The 16,990-nt window shown below is 38.0% G+C and overlaps 1 protein-coding gene across 1 annotated transcript in view; it reads left to right on the top strand.

Annotated features, from left to right (window-relative positions):
• Positions 1-16,990, top strand: part of FRMD3 (FERM domain containing 3) — a 140,715-nt gene that overhangs the window by 64,157 nt on the left and 59,568 nt on the right. Inside the window, exons 2-3 of the mRNA XM_055699693.1 lie at positions 367-471; positions 13,206-13,248. Of these exons, the coding sequence (XP_055555668.1) occupies positions 367-471; positions 13,206-13,248 (148 nt within the window). The remainder of the gene's footprint in view (positions 1-366; positions 472-13,205; positions 13,249-16,990) is intronic.

Raw genomic sequence — 16,990 nt, 5'->3', positions numbered from 1 at the left:
AAAAACATGGTTTGAAATTCCATACGTAAATGGTATCTATTACGCCATTATAGCATCAGGTGGAAATACAGTTACTAGTAATATGTTAAATGTTATAAATGTGCAGCTATTAGAGAGTTTTCCTGAGGCAGGAGTAGTGATGATATTTTCTTAACAAATCAATTTGTGAATGTGCAGGGAGTATATCAATCACTGATCTCCTGCATCTTTTAGAGGAGATAAATGCTCAAATCCTTGGCCTCATCTGAATAACAATAAATTTCATGTGCCATTTTCCTTGACACTTCAATTAGGTTTTTTTTAATATTTATAGACAGCAAGTTCAGAATACTCAGAATAATGTATCAATTCTTTCTCTTTTTACAGAGGGAAACTAAAGGTCAGTTTCTCATAGATCACATCTGCAACTATTACAGCTTGCTGGAAAAAGACTATTTTGGCATTCGATATGTTGACCCTGAGAAGCAGAGGGTACGTATATGAACTCTTACTACATTTACTTTTAAGTAATGTTAAACTGATTATTTTTTTCCCCAATAAGCAGGCAAGTTTTAATGCAAAGTTATGGATCTCTGAGGGCTTATGCTCTGGCCGTAATCCATAGAGGTTCTTAAAGTGGCATTATTAAATTTTCCCCTCAGTTCATGTATTTAGTAGCAGTAAATAGATATATTCTGATTTGTGTAGTTTTCCTGGCACTGAAGATAGAAGAGATCTATGGGCATGACTCAGATGTAGCACAGGGTAGCTCTAGGCTCTGGCAGTGCACTGGAATTTGGATTTCTGTTTTGCTGTAGAGTATACATCCTGAGACATGTAGGCAGGAATCCTATTGAGTTCAACAGCTAAAAGCATCATTCAGGTTCACTTTTCACAGGGCACATGGGCTTAGATATCTGTAATACACAAAATAGGTATGATTTGTTGGGTTGTGGGGGAGTCTTCAGGTTAGCTCTCCCCATGAACATCTTTACATTTGTGGAATGAAATTTACAAGCCTGTGCTCTAGGCATTTGTGTGGACAGTGATTTTTCATCTTTCTTAGGTGGAAGGTGGTCCTGCAGGTTGTACTCTGTATATGATTTGCTACTGCTACTCCTTGTTTGTTTTCAGATGATTGTTACTGTTTGAGAGCAGGAAAGGATGCAGGAGTCCTCAGACAATGGAATTCAGAACTTCTTCACTGTGTGGTCCTGCTAGTCTCAAGATTAAGGCTTGAATATGTCTTTAAATATCTGGCATCTACTGGCTTTTAATCTCTGAAGATGATCACTAGCTTGAAATGGCTATGATTCAGGATAAGAACATTTTGCTGGATATCTCTTGCTACACCCTAATTAGTTCTGTCAAAAATGATTGGGAAACACGCTCTGGTCAACCTTACAGAATTGCAATAGCTTTGCAAAGCTGCAGCAGGTCATTTCCATTGCATCCTCCTTTTAAAATTAAAATAACTAGAAGAATGATTAGCGGTTATTCTGACCAATGTACTTAATTCTTCACAATCATTAAATTTATAGAGGTGTTCACCTGGTTGAAAACAATAGGAGAAGCAGGTGGAGTGCTGGATTAGACTGTAATGAGGTAGGGCTTAATGAATACTTACTTTTGCTGAGCCTTTCTCTGACAGTCACACAAAAATTGCTACAGAAAAGCTATTTTACTTAATAGCAATCAAGAGGGTTTTTTTTTTTAGTAAAAGCTTTAATTTTTTTGGCAGAATACTTTAAAAAAGTGATGCTTCAGAAAAAAATAAAAAAAACCCACTCCTGTTGGGATGCTTGTTATATCATACCTTATATGGTTCCCATGTTTTAAAGAACTGTTAACTATATTGACAAATTCACTGCAGTACCAGTCTTGGCTTCACAGCTTACTTTTAGGTCTTATAGTGTGGCTAATTCTGTGTTAAGTTTATGAAAGATTATTGTACTGAAGGTTTCTCTTAGTTAGTACTAAAAGACAATCTGAGAAAACATTTATGTTCTTACCTAAAAAATCTTAGGTCTTCATTTGCCTTTATATCCAACAACTGAGAATACTGTGGCCATCCTGTGTAGCAGGATGGCTTGTATCGACTGGCACATTCTTCAGCTGGAATTTTTTAGGCAAACTTCTCAAGCTTACATTTTCCATACATGCATTTTTAAATGCTGATTTATAATTACTCTTGTGTATTTAAACATATGGTAACTTCTCTAATAGCGTATTAGTTGTTGATTTTAAACTCTGATGAATTAAAACATAAATTGTAAGGGTCATTTCTTTAGACTTCTTTAGATTTAAAAATGCTCTGGATGATGAATTGAAAGTGACATAAATTTTTCTCCTAGGTTTATTACAATTCATCAAAATAAGCTATTTTAATATGCAGTTATTCTGTTGTCCCTTTGTCCTGTTCTGATGGTTTTTTTTCTTTTTTAAGATTGCACTTCTAAACTTTTAGACATAGATTGCTTTCCCTCAGAGTGGATATTTCCTCTGCAACAAACCCTGTCCTAAAGACTAAACTGCAGACAAATGTTCTAATAGAAGAATAGTTCTTTTTTTTTTCTTTTTTTTTTTCTTTTTTTGACAGTTTTACATCATCTGGTTCTTTTGAATCTCTGATCTTGTTGAGGTTTGCTTACCTGAGTCTTAGCTCTGTATCACATACAGTTGCATTGATGTCTACCAGTCAGATGTAAGAAGACTGTGAAACTGTAATTACAGTTCATCTCCCATCAGCAGACTATTCTGAGCTTTTTCTGATCTTAAAGAAACATACTAACCAACAGTCTCCCGGTACTATAACAATGTGGGACTCTATGGATAAGTGTGGTGGGGCCCAAGCACTGTAGTTACATAAAGTTCATCGGCAAACAGCACAGTAGAAAAATAGAGGAAATCATGATTTTGAAATGATGAGGTAGGTGATGGCTTTTCCCACGGTTTTGTATTTTAGTAGTTCTGAGCGTAGCTACCTGAAATTCATGTTAACAAAAGCCCCTGAGATTCCAGAAGAGTAGTTGTTTAGGTCTGTGGTTATAGAGATGAGCTATAGCAAGTATAAGATGTAGCGGGGTCACAGGGGTAATGTCACATCATTGTAGCCACCTTACACGAAACAGTACTTACAGCTCTGTAGAAGAGATTTCTGAAGCTCTGTGGAATTCTTGCAGGTCCCACCAAGGAAAAAGGGAGAGACATTTCCTGCAGTACATTCTTATGGGTCTGTTAGATGCATTACAAAATGGAAACAGTAAGATCTGTATGTGGAATTCACAGAGAGCTTCATTCTAAAGTTAAATCTGGTGATTTGACTGAGAACAGTTGCTTTGAAGGGAAGTGATAATTTATCCTAAACCAGTTCAATAATGTATGTGATAATGCACTTCAGTGCCTTGTGGACAAATAAAGAGATATGGGACAATGAATAAAATGAATATTCCCTGGTCTGGTGTTGGCATGATGTGGCTATGACAAAAGACAACACTTTGTTTGCCCCTTGTTAGGATTGTATTTTCAGGAAAGTATTGAAGTCGTTACACCCTAATGAGACTGCAGTTATTCTGATCTAGACGTCTGCATTTAGGAAAGATCAGTTTAACTGAATCAGGAGATGGACTGTTAGAAAGATAAAGAGAATGGAGAACTTGTTTTTGAGATGATATTAAGAACAGCATAACCCGCTTAGTGCAGCAAAACAAAGGGTAAGAGGATACGGTTATGCATGCATCAGAGTGTAAAGCAGAAAGAAAAAGAAAGTTTGAGCATGAGAGGTGGCTTCTTAATTAAGCCAATGAGAGCTGTAATGTCTGCAACAGCCATAATAGAGGCAACAGGGCAAAATTTTTAACTAGATTTGTGATGAACTTTAAGACAGATCTCTATAATTTTATGGAAGGGTTTATGTTAAACATTGATAGAGTTAAAGACCAGGCATAATTTTCTGAGTTTTTTTTCAAAGAATATGTAATAAAAGCTGAAACAAGAAAGCGTAATTTTTTTTTTTACGCTTTTTGATTGATTCTGATGCAGGTAGTGTACAATTCATGTTACTTTGCCTGTTTTCTTGGAAGTGTTGAATGCCTCTGTTGTAGTTTATATTCCACTGCATAGTCTCTGCTTCTGCACAGATAGGGCTATAGCTGTGGTTCCAAATGGAACTGCCAAAGTCATGCATTTAATTCTGGCTTTTAGTGAATTATTCTTGATTGGCTCTGAATGGTAAAGTTATATGACATAATAGTATATTATTATATAGTATACACACACACATATATATATATATGAATATTGTGCAGAATTACTCCTGCTGGAATTTAGTCTATCAGTGATGCTTGCCTCTCTCTTATTTGTATGTAATTTTTTTTGTGAAGGTTACAGAGTTGCTCCAAAAGCTAATTTGCAGTCCTTTTGTTTTGTCATCTATTGAGAGAGCTCAAGCAGGCAAAAATACCAGCTTCAATTCATCCTAAGTGTCTTCTTTCCCAGTATGCTACCAAAATGTAGCATTTTGACTTAGGAGTGTTGAAACACTTCACTGAGTTTGAGAATTTAAAAAATGAACGGTTTCAGTATTTCAGATGTTTCAAATGAAATGTTTAAATATTTGTGTTTAGAACATTCAGAACTTCTGACTATGTGAAAAATTTAGATGATTGAGCTCATTGTCTTAGGCTGGAACAAAATTTTGAAATGTGGGAAAACTGTGGTGGGAAACAGCTACTGTTTTTATAGGTCAATTTTCAAGTAAGTTATGATGTATACCTCCTTCCCCCCCCTTAAATAATAAACTTTTCCTTCTGCATAAGTAAAACGTGTGCGGATATGTTAGGCATAGTCAAACTATAAAATTTTCTATAGCTTTTCATTTTCTATTCCAGACCAAAAAAGAAACTGGAAGACACTCCTAACAGAAGGCAGCATGTAGCTTTTTAATTATGTTTGGATATGCATGAGAGTAACAATGCCAATGAACTAGCAGTTAAAGACTCTAGGTTCTACATCATATCTGCTGTTTTATCGTCTAGCATTACATTTGGATGTTCCTTTGGGGAAACTGTGCCTTAGGGTAGCTTCAGAAAAGCCAGGATTGTAGTAAAAGTATGCAGTAAATTGCAGCATGCCATTTGGTGTCTAATGGTACTATGCTGGGAACAAATGATTTCCTAGTGTTCACTGTTGAATTTTTTGTCTGGATTTCTGAGAAAACTAGGTATATGGGATCCCATTGGCCTTCTCCCCAACTCTTACGTGTAGTAACTTTTGAAGCCAGCTTTGGTCGATATTTTATGGTGTATAGGTCTCAAACATTACATTCCTGTAAGGTTTCATCAAGATAAGCTGCCACATAGATGGGTAAATCCCTATTATTATTCTTACCGAGGGAAATGCTGTAGGGCAATACTCCCCCATGGGGAATCTAGAGAGAGCTGGGAGAGAGACACTAAGAACCCAGAAACCATCATTTGGAGCTTGTAGTTTTTAGAAACGGGTAGTTTCAAACAGGGGACATATCTGGAGGAGGTGTTACTGGTTCTGCTACTCCAGGAGCTACCTGTTGGTATATCTTCATGTAATAGATACTCTTACCCTTGAGGATATGCAGCATAGCTAATTCTGTGCCAGATACCCTGGGTTGACTGAGCACTTTTTTGTGATTTTGGGGCTGTTAGAGTTGGGAATAGGATGTTATGATGCAGCTACTGTTCAGCATCCTCACTAGAGATTGCAACTAGAGAACCCTTGTTGAGGGATCCCACTGGTATTAAGGGCAGTAGAGGACTGGGCTGAAGGAAGATGGTAATGTGGTGAAATGTTTTCTTCAAGTCCCTTCAGTAAGGCATCTGAGCAGTGATTTATAGTTGGAAATACTTGTTTCCCCCTTTTTACTCCCAATAGGTGGATTTGAGCATGTGCTTGTAATTATGTTTTTGAATGTGAAGATATGTGGCAGTTAGGCAGAAATACCTTGGAGCTACCCATGAGGTACGTTGGAAGTGTTAGGTGTTATGAAAAGGCTTTGTTAGGACCGTGAAGCAACTGTGAAGTCTCACCAGTCAGCGTACAAATGTTTGAGACTGTCATCACCCTGAAGCATTAAGATGCTTTGTCATTTGGATGTGCTGCAGGGCTACTCAGGAGCAGTGCAGTGGTTTTAGCTCTGTGCATGTATCCCTGGCAGTATGAAAGCAAGGCTGTATGACCAGTGAAACTGCTGTATGAATACACTCCAGCTATGCAGCTTATCTTTAATGGTGGCTGTGAGTATGCTGGGATTTCCTGACTTTTCCCAGAGTTAGAAGGATGACACTGTGCACCACTGATTTGCCAGTGCTTCTGCCGGTCTCTCTGTGGAGAATTGTTGCAAATACAATTCTTGTTTTCCTTTCAAGCTTAGATGAGACCAAAACCGCTAGGCACCTCTACACACAGGTAGTTTTTTCTCAGATTACATGTTTATTTCACTAGAAAGGCTGCTGGGGAGTTCCATTTGTATCCTAGAGTACAGCACTTCCAATGGACCTGGGCAGAGTATTTGTTTAATCCTATAACCCCAGTTGTTCAACATTGTCCCAGTATTTACTAGGGAAGAAAACTGGACTGTGTTGCCTGTGAGCAATGAATTTATTTATTGTGAAGTAGCAGTTCTGTTTTTAGTGGGACATGTACACAAAATGCACAGCAGTTCCTCATCAGAGGGACTTTTTGAAAGGGTCAGCAAGCCTTGTGTTCAGCTGGTCTCTTCTTTAGAAACAACAGTTATTTAATACATTTTCTTAAAAATGTCTACTTGGTCCCACATTAGGACAGAAAGAGACAGCAGAGACAGCAGATAATTTGCAACCTTTGTTTAACAAGTCTATGTATTTGTGTAATGACCCATAAGGCTCCATAGAGCTATGTAGCTGTCTGTGAGCTCTCCAGTCTCTTTGAAGGGGCAGAGCAGAAGTATTACAGGCTGAACACCACCGTGACTGATCCATAGGTTAATTACAATTTTAATCTTTCTCTACGCATATGAATCTCCCCTCCTGCACAGATTTGTCACAAAAATTATGTGCTTTTACACGAAGTCTTGCTGTGACCCTGCTTGGTGTGTGCAGTTTCAGGTTATGCTGTTTCAAAAAAATACAGTAGGAGTAGAAAAGGAACAAAGACAGCCCTGACAATGATATCAAATAGGAATGGATTTCATGTGAAGAGAGATGGATTAGACTAGAATAATTCCAGTAGGAGAAGAGGTGAGTGAAAGAGAATGAATGAGAGGGAATGAATAAGAGAGCGTGAGAGAATGAGCAAGAGAGACTGACAGCGGAAGATATGATGTAAAATGGCTTGGAGAAGGCGGACAAGGAAAGATTGCCCTGTAATTCTTGTAACAGAACTGAAACACACTAAGAAATTATAAAACAATTGCTATAAAGAAGTAGTCTTTAAAATGCAATATTGATTCATAAAATTCATTGTTGTAGCTGCCAAAAATATAACAAAATTGTTTAAAAATAAGTGTTTAGACAAACTGATTAAAGTCCAGGAAGACTTAGAAACAAGTTACAGTGGAGGCTGGTGGAAAAAGCCCAGTGAACACAATGGGAGCTATTAGTTTTGTACTTCTTCTAAGTGTTTGCTTTAGGCCATTTCCAGGGACAAAGTGCTAAGTTAAATGGGTTCCCGCTTTTACCAGTAGCGGTGCATTTATGTACCAAGCACAGTCTTGGCACAAATGAATAGTGGTGTGAATATACAAACTTAATTCAGCAGTAATGATGCAACTAAAATATTTTGTCTGATGATTAGTAACCTTGTAAATAAAATAATTCCGCAGGCTATTTAATAAAGGTTGTTTTTCCATCAGTTTTGAACCTGTTGTCTATGAGCATGTGGCTGGCTCATGCATACATCAATATATGCAGATTTCATGGCTGGATGTTCAGCTGATATTGAGGTTATGGATCAGTTGATTGGATACAGCACTAAATATATTAGTGTAATAGGAATAACAGAGTGAGACTTTGGAAATCTGTTTAGTAAATTGCAGCTCAGAATCATACAAACAGTGATTCTGTTCCATTGTATTTTTGTGATAGTGATGTACCTTGTTTCTTCCTGCTTAGCATACCACTAACCAGAGTCAGTGCCCTGATTTTGTGAACAGTACAGAGGAACAGCTCCCTTGCTGCAATGGAAAAATATTGATGTTCTTAGTATAGAGCAGGGGTCCTCAAACTACAGCCCGCAGGCTGGATACAGCCCCCCAGGGTCCTCAGTCCGGCCCCCGGTATTTACAGACCCCCCCGCCCCCCCCACCGGGGGTTGGGGGGGGAAACCAAGCAGCCGCAGATGGCTGCCTGCCGCTGCATCCGCGCGCCGGCCCCCTGGTTAAAAAGTTTGAGGACCCCTGGTTTAGAGGTTCTTGAAGCCATGAAAAAATGGTGTCAGCCTTAGGGCGTGAAGAAGACGACATGCAGGCTGCCCAGGGTCATTTGGCCTCTGTTGTGCTGGTACAGAGTGGGAACCCAATTTATTTCCCTGTCTGAGCTTCCATTAGCTTTGGATACTGTTACTATTTTATTTTTTTTTAATCCAACTTGTGGCAGGCAGTGACCTGGTGCAAGTCACTGCTTTGAGGCTAAAGCAAATTGATTTTCATTTTGCCTTTCATTCAAGGAAAAGGTTAGGTATTAATTTTGAAGATTAATACAGGGTTGAGGCTTAAATAAAATTAATTTTATTACATTTCTAGCAGTGTTTCAGTGCATATCTCCATTCCCCTGCTCTCTTCTGTCCATTCAACAAAGTCTTCAAATCCATTTGTTGCCTGGTTAAAATATTCTTGTAACATCTGCAGGTTCTTCTTATTCTGTTTTACTGTATGCACATCTGAGCATGTGACTGAGTATTGCTTGCTGGGTGTGATTTAAATACAGTATTTGGCCACTTTTGGTTGCCCCTTCGTTACTGCTCCTCTTCCAAACACGGAGACTAAATAAAAAGCCTCTTCTGTTGCAGGAAGGGAGAGACTTTTCACTGAATTCAGTGGCTGGTCAGGTCCCGAGCACCTGCTCATGGCTTGGCAATTTTGTAGGAGGTAGGCTTTGATTTATGCCAGTCTTATGCTGGAGTCCATAGGAAGGTGAGACTGGAGCACACGTCTTTGCACCATAGAGTGGCTGCTGCAATGTAGAGGAAGAACAGTGGGGTTTTTAATGACACCTGACCCCTTACAATGGGTGTAAGAAGAGATATGGGACATTATGTCCTCTTTCCTCCCTGCTTCTAATTCCAAAACCCTTAACCCTGTGCTATACCGGGACCAAGCTCAGTCGTGTCTGAGCTTATCAGTGAATGACTTTGTTCAAAACAGGCTGAAATGTGTTTGCTAAAATCCACATCAGTGTTTTTGGAATTAAATTGCCTTTCTAGAATGGTGCTTTTACCCTTGTGTGGTGTCCTTGCTCATCCTCAGCTTTTGCTGTGGAAGCTGGTAGCACATCAGCTGCCCAGCATTTGTGGGTAAGCAAGAACACACCTGGCCTTACTAATGACTACTCAGTGCCACTTAAAGACTGATCAGAGGTGAGAGCTGTATTTACAAAGTAAAAATTGCATTAGTCTGAAACACAGAATGCAGTTGCAATGAAACCTCAGTCAGAAGGCAATTCTCAGCATATTATGATCCCAGGACCAAAAGTGATACCCATAATAGTTTGCTTACTCACCACTGGCACCTGACTCATTAGCTGTCCCATGATGGACCCTTTGAGATCTCTAAGTATCTTTCTGTCTGCCTTCTGCTTCTGTGAGGACATCTGCCTGACCAGCTAGATGCCCAGCTGCTACCCAAACCTCTTTCAGCAGAAGAGATTAGAAATTGGCAGTGCTGAACACAGATCTCGTCACGGGATCCTTGGTAATAGGTGTTAGCTGGGCTGGGATCAAAGTCTTTTCTTCTCCATTAGGCAACAACCACATTGCTAACATGCCATCAAGGAAATGGGAAGCTCAGCCTCTGCAGGAATGATTTCTGATGATCATTATATACTATTACATATAAAGCCAAGCTGGTTTGAGGGTGTAGGCCATCACCCAAATTAAAGCAACCTTTACGGACAGTGATGTGAAATACATGAGGCAAAAATGAAACTGTTTAAGATTTGCTGGGGTTTTATCCCCCTCATTAGCACATTTTACTGCAAGGAGAGAAATTAAAGATTATTGCCTCTGGCTCCAAGTTTTACTTCTGACTGGCTTTGTTTATCTATTTTGTCTTATGAAGTGTTAGCCTTACAAAAAAAAAATGGAAACACCTATGTTCTGTTCCCACAAGGCAGTGTGGCATACAGTAGTAATGAAATTTTTTCGCAGTTGAAGATTTGAAATGCTTTTAAAATTTGGCCTGACAGACTAACTCAAAACATTGTATTTCCCTTTCATTTGAGGATTTTTTTTTCTTTTTCAGAGAAATTGTTAAAAAAAAAAGGTTGATACATGGAAAAAGCATTTTGCAAGGCCGTGATGCTTTTCAATTGAAAATTCCTGCAGAAACCCTTCCATGAATTTATAGGAACCTTAGTCTGGTCCTAGCTATAACAGCTAATTAATCTTGGAATAAATATAGCATGAATACTCTATAGTACTATAGAGATGAGGCACTATTATTAATTATTAATAGTCAATGCTGTAAAGCTGAAAGATAAGTACTCGGGGGAAAATCTTTCCTAAAACTTAACTTGAAATATGCAAACAAATATAAGGGTGACTATCTTCAGAAGTACTGACAATGACTAGGTGTTTATCTTCCCCTGACACTCAGAATGCATTAAGCACCTAATTGCTGTGCTTTGAAAATCACAAATTATAAAGCAACTGCTCAGTTTTCTGGAAGATTCAGCTGAATTGCCTGTATGTTCACAATATTCCACCAACAGAAGGTCACCACAGAAATCTGAGCTTATAAAAACTGCCTGTCAGCATATTGACCTCCAAGTGAAAGTGTAGACTGCTTAATTGCTCAGTGTCTTTTCAATCCATTTTTAACCCATGAAAGTCAGGTCTTAGTGAAATGTGTTTGCTTTTGGATGTGTTAGTTAAATCTGCATTCCTGGGGGTTTGGTGCACTGCATGGGGAATTTTCATCCATGTTTCCTCTTTCTCATTATTCATATGGTGAATTAGAAGGGTTTCATATTTGAAAATTGGCTTTTTTTTTTTTACCTCTGACTTTTTGTTAGCATAGGGAATTGACTTTTTCAAACATCTGTACACGCTGACCTGGTCCTTGCTAATATTTCAGCTTGGCCTTTCAAAAAGGAATACCAGACAAGTTCTGTTCTGCTCCTGTGGGATGAAAATAGTGAGATACCTCCTCACGCTCAGTTCCCAGGGAACAGTACAGCATGGCTTACTGTCCAAGTTCTTCTTCGCTGTCTGAATCTTCACCTTGGACTGCCTAGATCCTGGTGGAGGTGGGGTAGGTGTGTGAGGATGTTAAGGAAAGCAAACTTACCTATCTGTGTGTCTTGACTGGTTTCCTGTCTGTGAATTCATTCTGAATTATGTATCTATAAAGTACTGCAGATGGTACCAAATGTCTTAAATTGCCTTACTTTTTTTATGAACAACCCTTACCCCCCATTACTCAGAGCAAAATGTATAAATAATGTATCTGTGTCTGTGTGATCTAAAAAAGAATGAAATGAGCTAGATATTTCTGGTAAGTTGGTGAAACAGTCATTGCTTTCTCAGTTCTGTTTCTTTCTTTCTTTCCCTCAAAACAGGAGATACTGGGGAGAGGAAACAAGTGAAGAAATAGTGTGGGATTGTTTTTGTTGTTGTTTGAAGTTTTGGTTTTTTGTTTTGTTTGTCTTTTGAGTACTAGGGTTCCAATCAGTCTCTTAGTGATAATTGAACTTCAAAAAGAAATGCACAGTAGTGCTTATCTCCAATATTTCTGTAAACTAGATGCAGGAATTTCTGAGCAGCCATAGCATATAAGCTGCAGATATTTGAAAATGTTCTTTCCAATTTGTTTTGTTGTAAATTGTTTCAGAAAATTAATTCTAAGTTACCCCTGATTTTAATTGAAATCTTGAGATGTCATTTTTAAAATAATTTTCTGTCACTTACTAACAATACCTACAAAGTATCTTCCCCTTGCCTTCCTCTGTAGTAGAATTCCTACAAGTTATGAGGAAAAATAGTAGCTGCTGTAGGATATTTTAAGTATGACATATGTTTTAAGAATTGCTAGGTTTTTGTTTTGCAGTAGATCATAGGGGTTTAGAGCTAGAATGAAAAGAGTTAAAAACGAAACCCCTTGGTGCAAGGCCTTGCAGTGTTGATTAAGCTTATTAAAGCTGAGTACTATGCTTTTTGACCAGCTGCTTCTGCAGCACAAATCTTATTTTAGCATGGAGATTTTTTGCTTACAGGAAAGATGCTGTTGGCTGTGGTCAGAAGTGGGCCTTGAATATCAGCAATGTTCTTTTGTCAATCAAAACGTCCTACTGACAGTTCAGCTACTGTTACCAGGGGATGTGCTAAGGGTCTTAACTAAAATGTTAGCCTACCTTTTCATTATGGTAGCATCTGAGTTTCTTTTCCAGGACAATTAATAAATGAAAGTTTTCTGCCATAGCAGTCTTTCCCTAGAAATTTATACATCAACTGGTAGGCTCTGTTGTGCATTGACTGTCCGTAGCATAAACATTTAATGGAAAAGAACACTTTTTTCCCTTCAGATCTTTAGTTCTTGCTAGAAGAGAACACTGAGGGTGCTGACTGAGAATACAGTATTTACACAGGCTTTAGTTACAAAAACTGTAGAAGACAGCATTAATGAACAGATTGTGTTAATATTTCTGAATACTCTATCCTATGTCCAGTATAATGATTCTTCTGGGGAAAAATGGCTGAAAGTATAAGACTAAAACGCCTGCTGCGAATTAATTTCTAGAGCCTGTCTCCTTTAAATTGGTCTTTGAATTATTTGTCTTTTTTTTGTCTCAACTACATCTTATAAGCAGTGGTAAAATATCAAGTATGCTTATACAGTGCAATTTCAGTATTATAACACTGTGGAGGTGCTTTTTCGAGTTTATGTATGTCTCAGTGAAACAATAATCCTACTTCCTATTTTTGGTACCACGTACATCTACAAGGATATTGTTGTCTGCTGTGATCTATATTAACCTGTGCTCTCTGCTTTGCTTTTCTAGCACTGGCTTGAGCTCAACAAGTCCATCTTCAAGCAAATGAAATGTAAGTGTTGAGAGCTTTTGTTTTTAAACTGCTTTGGAAATGCTGAAAGGTTCTCCTGTGCTTCCATGCAGTAATTTAAAATATGCTTCATTTGTTTGTTGGTGCAAATAGGCCCTTTGTGTGCCATCTGGACTCCTAAAAACTCCATGCTACACTCATTTCACTGTCTCACAGTGCTCTGCACATCAAGAGCTTTAGTTTACTGCTTCAGGCTAGAGCCAGAGGCCAGCTGATGTGTGTGGGGTGGCAGATCTGGTGGGAAGACCTGTATGTTCTGGCTCTTATTTTCAGGCAGATGCAATCATCCACTGGGAGATGGCGATAAAATATGGAGTGTGGCAATCTGCTTCTGAGTCTTTCTGGTTTGCTTTCTTTCTGCTGCCCCCTGCTTCCTGACAATGCAGTGCATTGGTTTCAGATCAGTGTTACAGTCCAGCAAACTCTAGTGCTGTGGGTTATGTGGTGAGCTCCTGCCACAGGCAAGTGGAAAATTACAGTCATCATTTCAAAAAGACTCCTCAAAATAGGAATGTATTATTTTAATTTTCTTTTTGAAATTTTATGGTCTGGCTCATCCTTTCCAATGGGCCAACTGTGAAGACTTCTTCAGGAAACGGAACTATTTTGGTGCTCAGGTTTATATCCAGCAGTGGAAGAGAGCCGTTATTTGGCAGTTCTGAGACTTGACTGAGGTCACTGGGAGTTGTGTCTTGTTTGATAAAAGATGTTGCCTATTTTTAGTTTACAAAATTAAATATAATTTTATTCACATACCCTTCATATGCAGCCATTTTCTATTTTAAGCATAAGGTGTCTTTTGTATGGGAAATAATGTATTTTTTAAAATGTGATGAGGCTTAAGAGATTGTCTAATACCTAAAAACAGTAGTCCTGGGTGCTAGCAGAACTACATGGAATACTTCAATAAATTCTTCCATTAATGCAGTAATAGTATATGTCACAACATGTTCATGCATGTGTATATAAGCATGCACACACGTACCTAGCATATTCAGTGTGAACTGTTTATATCTAGTGTTTAGCTAACCAGAGTTATCTGATAAAAAATAAGTTCAAGAATGTCAAGCTAAAACTAACTTGTGCTCCTCTGCAGTGCCAGTGAAAGAAGAAATGAGGGACAAGAATTTTTTTGAGTAAGTGAAAATATTCTGGAACTCTGCTGGCAGATATGCTCAGAATTTTTTCACTTACTCCAAAAAATTCTACCTGTGTATAGATGTTGCCTAGATGTGATCGATGGTACTCTATAAATTCCATAGATGTAGTGATGTGATGGTCTCATCAGATAACTTGTGTGGCTTTTGGGGTAGAATCCTAATAAAATCTCTGAAGACCGAAAAATTAATGCATAGAAAAAAAGCAAAATAAAATGCAGCTAGTATGACGTTATTTATCATAGTGAAAAGGTCTACAACAACAGCAAAACAGAATGAGACACAAACAAAGGAGTTTTGTTATCAACCTTAGATTTAGGACAGAAGTGCAATTTAACTATGTGATTGGTTTTTCATGAGCAGCTTCAGTTTAATAGTAGTGTAACTTTATCTTTTGTCACAGATGAAGGATTTTAGTTGCTACAGTAACCCTTTAAGGAAATAAAACAAGGAAATATATATATATATTCTATACATGTGTAGAATCCACGTAGATTATGCATAAATAGATCTTTTGCTCCCACAGGTTTCAAGGACACTTTTGTAAGCATTTCACATCAGAAACCTCCTGATTTATTTTTCTAAAATATGTTATATTAATGTCAAATACTAAGTAATTTCTAAAGGCACACAGGTTAATTTGTATTTTATCTAAAAATATTCAGTTTACTATTAAAAAGTTTAGACTCAGAAGAAATTACCAATATTCATTTGAAAAGCATCCCAGTTTCAGGTGACACAAGTGAGGACTGAAATTAGTAGGAGCTGTAAAGTGCTTCTTTCCATAACTGAAGCCATGAAGTGACTGGTTAATAGAACATGCATTATGTATATATGACTTCTGGGAGAAATGGTGGCAGAAAGCTATTCACAGAGACTGCATTGGATGGAGGCTGCCTTTTTTTCTTTGACACTAAGGAATTCAGAAGACAGTGAAATGATCTGTTTTGTAAGAATGGACTTTAACTTCCTCTGGTGCAGGAGTTGGCTGTATTATTACTAATGATTCAAAGTGCTCTAAATTCAGTTAAATGCTCAGATTTACATAGGAATACAGAGGACTTGCATACATGCAGCAGAATTTGAAAAATGCTGCTTGCTTGATCTCAGCTACCATTTGTGGGGAACTTCATTTTTTCCCCAGCAAGAGTAACAAGCTTTTCAGTGTATTTATTCGTGCAGCTCAGTATTACAAATATTCAGAGCAGAAAAGGAATGTCTGGGAGTAGTGTTCTAATACAAATTTCAGTAGGTGCTAGATTTCATGGGCCTCAGTAGTACGTGAATCATTCAAGCATAATCCCTCTATATAGTCAGGTTGTACAGCAATCAGAATTTGGCAGCTGTGTTTCTGTCAGTGGGACAGAATGTTGTATGTTTGAAGCTCTGAAGTCTGCATAGGTTCTTGTGTGATGTGCTACCATTTTAATTTCTTTAGCTTTCACAAAGATTGCTTTAAGTTCATATTTAGTACTACTGGGATATGACAGAAGACATCTTCCAAAATATTTTATATTTTGTCTTATTACATATGAAACCATATTAAAATGTGTTCTGGTGCAACACAAGAAGGAGGAAGGCATGGCATCTTTTATTCTCTCGGCATCTACCTTTGCATTTACTGTCTTCACTGAAATGTTTGTGTCATAAGATGATGTGTAAAGTCTAGGTCTGTGTCTCAGCCATTTTTACCACTAATTTTGCCCGAGAGGGGAAATTTTAGTCTCTAGAAATGCCCTGTACCAGTGCCAGTCTTGTACTGGTTGAAGCCAGCTGGTGGCCAGCGATCCGTAGCTGTGAGCACCATGCTTCAAATAATGTGTTGAAAAAACTCTCTGGGAGGTTGCCTAAGGTAGCTGCATCATCTTCGTGGTTCTTTTAAAACTATTTTTTTCTGTTCTTTTGTGGTTGTTGTTTTGGGGTTTTTTTTGTGGTTTTGTTTTTTTTTTTTTTTCCGTACACAGTTATTTTCTCCCAGATGCTGCCAGTAAAGTTCTCCATTTGGCCATCCTACATGTTTTTACTTATTTTCTGTCTAGGAATGTCTTGGTGTAAATCCTACTGGTCACATCAGTACTAATGTTAAAGTACAGAACAGTGTTTTCCCATGCACTTTCATTCCCTTTTATCTTCAATTTTAAAGGTTATTCTGTATAAGTATACAGCTATCCTGTAACTTGCTTGTGGGAAATATCCAACTGTATGTGTTCTGTTCTTGATTACAGTGGAACAGAATCAGTTCTGTTGCTGTTATGTGCAGGAGTTCAAAATTTACATGTTTTTCTTGCTGCCTTGCATCTCAGATGATCTGAGAGAGTAATGCAGAAAGGATGGTTTCCTGTGTCAGTCCATTGAAATTTGTTAAGTTAATTTCATTAATCTCTAAGGCTGTCATAAAATATGAAAGGAGAAGGAACAAACTAGGGGAAGCAAGAACCCAGGTGCAGAGATGGGTTGTGCAAAACTTTCTAAAGATTCTTAAATCTCAACAAACTTACCATCAGTTTTCATGTCTCAGCACAAATCTAAAAAAGAGTGTAATCAAATCTGTGGTGCATGAATCTGTG

This window comes from Falco cherrug, chromosome Z, assembly GCF_023634085.1.
Source record: "Falco cherrug isolate bFalChe1 chromosome Z, bFalChe1.pri, whole genome shotgun sequence".
In the NCBI taxonomy this organism is placed as follows: domain Eukaryota; kingdom Metazoa; phylum Chordata; class Aves; order Falconiformes; family Falconidae; genus Falco; species Falco cherrug.
This window is presented reverse-complemented; position numbering and strand designations above follow the sequence as displayed.